Source organism: Salvia hispanica, chromosome 3, assembly GCF_023119035.1.
Source record: "Salvia hispanica cultivar TCC Black 2014 chromosome 3, UniMelb_Shisp_WGS_1.0, whole genome shotgun sequence".
Taxonomy (NCBI): Eukaryota; Viridiplantae; Streptophyta; class Magnoliopsida; order Lamiales; family Lamiaceae; genus Salvia; species Salvia hispanica.
In genome coordinates, this window is record NC_062967.1 from 39,342,383 (window position 1) to 39,346,893 (window position 4,511).

The 4,511-nt window shown below is 40.1% G+C and overlaps 2 protein-coding genes across 2 annotated transcripts in view; both read left to right on the top strand.

The window, feature by feature from the left end:
• LOC125215612 (3-oxoacyl-[acyl-carrier-protein] synthase, mitochondrial) overlaps nt 1-2,445 on the top strand; it is a 4,485-nt gene extending 2,040 nt beyond the window's left edge. Inside the window, exons 7-16 of the mRNA XM_048117078.1 lie at nt 1-29; nt 267-418; nt 776-856; nt 947-980; nt 1,072-1,138; nt 1,225-1,301; nt 1,510-1,570; nt 1,658-1,740; nt 1,876-1,947; nt 2,063-2,445. Coding sequence (XP_047973035.1) covers nt 1-29; nt 267-418; nt 776-856; nt 947-980; nt 1,072-1,138; nt 1,225-1,301; nt 1,510-1,570; nt 1,658-1,740; nt 1,876-1,947; nt 2,063-2,227 — 821 coding nt within the window. The 3' untranslated portion in view covers nt 2,228-2,445. The remainder of the gene's footprint in view (nt 30-266; nt 419-775; nt 857-946; nt 981-1,071; nt 1,139-1,224; nt 1,302-1,509; nt 1,571-1,657; nt 1,741-1,875; nt 1,948-2,062) is intronic.
• Nucleotides 2,446-2,804: 359 nt separating this feature from the next.
• LOC125215616 (chlorophyll a-b binding protein 6, chloroplastic) lies at nt 2,805-4,079 on the top strand. The gene is made up of 4 exons (XM_048117087.1): nt 2,805-3,046; nt 3,154-3,256; nt 3,368-3,656; nt 3,748-4,079. Exons 1-4 carry the CDS (start codon nt 2,853-2,855, stop codon nt 3,888-3,890), a joined length of 729 nt encoding a protein of 242 aa, XP_047973044.1. The 5' UTR covers nt 2,805-2,852; the 3' UTR covers nt 3,891-4,079.
• Nucleotides 4,080-4,511: the final 432 nt, after the last annotated feature.

Below are 4,511 nucleotides of genomic sequence, written 5' to 3' on the forward strand. Positions count from 1 at the left end.
GCCATGTGAGCATGAAATATGGATTTCAGGTATGCATTCGGGTTTTTAAATAACATGTCAAATTCAAGAGAATCCTTTGCCATTTGGGATATATATGGGATTATAATACTAAAGTAGCTTGTTCACGAAATAGAAGTTGAAAAAATGAAAGTTCAGTTTGTAGAAAATTCTAAGATGCTAGTTATACACAATGACTGTGGTTGAATAACCACTTTTCATGATACAAGAAATAGTTTTGTATATCCTAGTTTTGATCTCGAATCTAGGGACCAAACCATGCTGCAGTAACAGCCTGTGCTACCGGGGCACATTCTATTGGAGATGCTACCAGGATGATTCAATTTGGTGATGCTGATGTTATGGTTGCTGGAGGGACTGAGGCAAGCATTGATGCTTTGTCTATAGCGGGATTCTGTAGGTAATACTTTACTGCCATTTCTCCTCGATGCAGTCTTACATCTCACTGAGCTTAATAGAAGGCTGGGTAAAAAGCTTAGAAAATACGAGTCAAATAATGTTCTCCTCTTTAATATGAGTCAAATAATGTCTACCATAGAAGCTTGGGAACTCAATGCTACCATATCCTACCTTTTAATACCTTTTTACCGTTGTTTCCAATGCTTGAATATGTTATGAAATTTAGATTCAAGTCTCATGCATATGCTATATAAAATTGTAAAAGCAAGTCCACTGAAGTTCCCGTGGTATTTTTCGGAAGAGTTGAAAATAAGTATTAAAAAGTCACAGAGCCATCAAATAATGCTGTTTTGTACAGGTCAAGGGCACTGACAACCAAGTACAATGATGCACCTGGAGAAGCCTCAAGACCTTTTGATTGTGGCCGTGATGGATTTGTGTAAGTAATGGCTGCTATTGCGTTTGATATGTATCTTTTCATTTTTAGAGTTGCTTCACATCTAGCATCCTAATTATGTGCCTGAAACAGAATAGGTGAAGGTTCCGGCATCCTGGTTCTTGAGGTGAGTGGTATATCTAGTACACAAGCAAAATCTATGTATCTGTCTTAAGGAGAGATATGAAACCTTTACCGCAATCCTTAATTTATAAAAGGAACTCGAGCATGCTAGGAAACGAGGAGCAAAAGTGTATGCAGAAGTCCGGGGTTATGGGATGTCAGGTGATTTCTTCAACTTCCAGATTTTCGAAAATTTCTACCATGCACTAGCCATTTCATGGATAATTGGATATTGTTCATCTCCTAAGGTGATGCATATCACATTACTCAACCACACGGTGACGGAAGAGGAGCAGTTTTGGCCATGTCACGAGCTTTAAAGCAGGTATTAAATTCACATATCGTGATCATTGATTAAAACATCTACACTCTTTTCTCTGCTTTTATTATGCTAATGTAATTCAAAAGGCAAGTTTAACCCTCTCTGTTTCTATTGTGTTCTTGTTCATACTTATGAATCATGAAAGAGAACCAAGTTACAATCATTATTTGGTCATTGATACACGTTCCGTGTTCCTTTCTGTGGTTGGCAGTCCGGTCTGAAACCTGACCAGGTGGATTACATCAACGCACACGCTACTTCCACTCCTTTGGGTACTTGAAATCAGTAACGACATTCTGAACTTTTGATAGCAGTGTGGTGGTTTTTATAAACTCAGGCTAACTAGTGGAATCATGCAGGCGATGCAGTGGAAGCCAGGGCGATTCAGTCTGTATTTGGCAGTCATGCAGCATCAGGGAATTTAGCTATTTCCTCCACAAAGGTAACCGAGTTCATGACTCAGTGGCTGTCTTGGCTGCACTGCAACTTGAAAGCAACATTCTGTGGACATTCAATCTGAATACATTTTAGTTATTGATGAAACCTAATCTCTATTTTAATGGTGATTGGATGACAGGGTGCAACGGGGCACCTCCTCGGTGCAGCAGGAGCTGTTGAGGCAATATTCTCCATACTATCGATTCACCATGTAAGAAAATTAATGTTCATAAACTTTATATAATACAGTTATGCTCCATGCTGACAGTGAGCATAATTTATGGTTTTTGAGTTTGATTTGCTAATACGTGCTGCCTTCGTTGCAGGGGATTGCGCCCTTGACTCTCAACATCACTAAACCAGATCCTATTTTTAGTAGTGATTTTATGCCTTTGAGTGCTTCAAAGAAGATGAGCATTAGAGCGGCCATGTCAAACTCTTTTGGCTTCGGTGGAACGAATTCGGCTCTGCTCTTTGCTGCTTTGGATTGAAGAAGCACATTTGCTGTAGTATTTGTCTACACTTCCTCATCAGTCATCACTCAGGTTTTGGTGTTCTTGATCATAAAAATGTCAGATGTGTTGATTGGGTATTTTATTTCATTCCTTTTTAAAGCCAATCTGTTATACAGAATTCTGAGTCTGAAATCAGCTCTGATGAGAATATTTTCTTGTTGAAATTCGGAAATAAATTTGACTAATTCAACCAATATCTATTTAGCTTGTGTGGGTTTGGTATCATAGAAATGTAGGCTTAATTTGGATCTCATACGAATTGCAAAAATTACTTATCGAAAATTGGCCACACAAAAATTACTGTGAGTGCTACAATAAATTACAAGACATATTTTTTAACAAATTTAGAAATTATATTCCATTCAAGATATTGTCTGATTTTTCACACTCCCTCATTGAACCTCCACCATGGAAACAACCACACAATATCTGATTAGTTTATACACGTGGACCAATAACATAACAGATACCAAAACCCATAGCCAATCACAATCACCATTTAGATTTGCCAATATCCTCCAATATTCCCATATACTACTTCAAACTCCTTTCCTTCAACAAATACAATCTTTCTCATTGCCTCCCCTCTTCTCAATCAACAATGGCAGCCAACACCTTGATGAGCTGCGGCGTTGCTGCCGCCGCCGTCTGCCCCTCCGTCCTCTCCTCCTCAAAGTCGAAATTCGCCGCATCCGTCTCCTTCGCCACCAATGCCAACACCTCCAGGTTCACCATGGCCGCCAACTGGATGCCCGGCGAGCCCCGCCCCCCCTACCTCGATGGCTCCGCTCCCGGGTAATCACCATGCACTCTATTTTTTTTTAATAAAAAAAGAGGATCAATAATGGTTCCCCAGTTTTTGTATTTTTAGTTAACCTTTAAAATAATTGTTTGGACTTCAGAGATTTCGGATTCGACCCACTTCGGCTAGGGGAAGTCCCGGAAAACCTAGAGAGATATAAGGAGTCGGAGCTCATCCACTGCAGATGGGCTATGCTTGCAGTTGTAAGTTAGATCATGTCGAATTCTATATTAGTACGATATTGTCGGTCAAAGTCCATCTATTATTTTAGTCACTTTTCAAAAGGTCTCGTACTAATATTTATATATATGCAGCCCGGGATCCTGGTGCCTGAGGCCCTAGGGCTGGGCAACTGGGTGAAGGCACAGGAGTGGGCGGCGGTTCCAGGCGGGCAGGCGACATATTTGGGGAACCCAGTGCCGTGGGGGACCCTACCGACAATCTTGGTGATCGAGTTCTTGTCCATAGCCTTTGTAGAGCACCAAAGGAGCATGGAGAAGGACCCCGAGAAGAAGAAGTACCCAGGAGGAGCATTCGACCCGCTTGGCTACTCCAAGGACCCAAAGAAGTTCGAGGAGTACAAGGTCAAGGAGATCAAGAATGGTATAAACATTAGAATGAATGAATGTCAAGTGTTGACTTATTATTTTTTTTAATTTTTGAAATTTAAACCGCGGTTGAATTCTCGTTCTAGGTCGTCTTGCGCTATTGGCGTTTGTAGGATTCTGCGTGCAGCAATCAGCGTACCCGGGAACAGGGCCGTTGGAGAATTTGGCGACGCATTTGGCTGACCCGTGGCACAACAACATCGGCGACGTTCTCATTCCTTTCTCTTAAATCTATTTCAACAAACAAAGGCAGCCATTTGTATAATTCTATGACTTACATGGGATGGTGTTTCCTTGTTTTTGTGGCATGTATGTGTAGTATAAGTGGTTTGGTGATGATTTTGTGTACAAATTTCAAGAGCTCCAAAGACTGTGTCATCGTGCATAACCAATAGTGCTATCTATGTATTGAGCATAATTTGTGGTGTGTGATACAAGTGAACGTGTGATGATAAAAGCACCTGCATAATCGGGCTCTTCAGCGTGTTAGCGAACAAATGCACAAGTAATCACAAATAGAACTTACAAAGAGAGAACAATGGTATATAACGAGCTATAATCCTAGTTGGATTATCGAGATTGTACGCTATATTCACATTACTCACTTCACCTAATCATTGAGCAACTCGTGGTGTTGCTCTATTATTATTGTTTTAAGTTGAAAATTTTGATTTTGTTAATATAAATATACTCATTTGCCACTTCATTTGAACACCTTCATCTTCACCTTCACATTGTTTTTTTTTCCTTATTCTTTCCCATAATTTTTAATTCAATTCTTATTTATTTGGTCGGGTGATACCACCAGGCACCAAGCTCATGGTTAGGACGTAGGATAAAAATCTAGTTT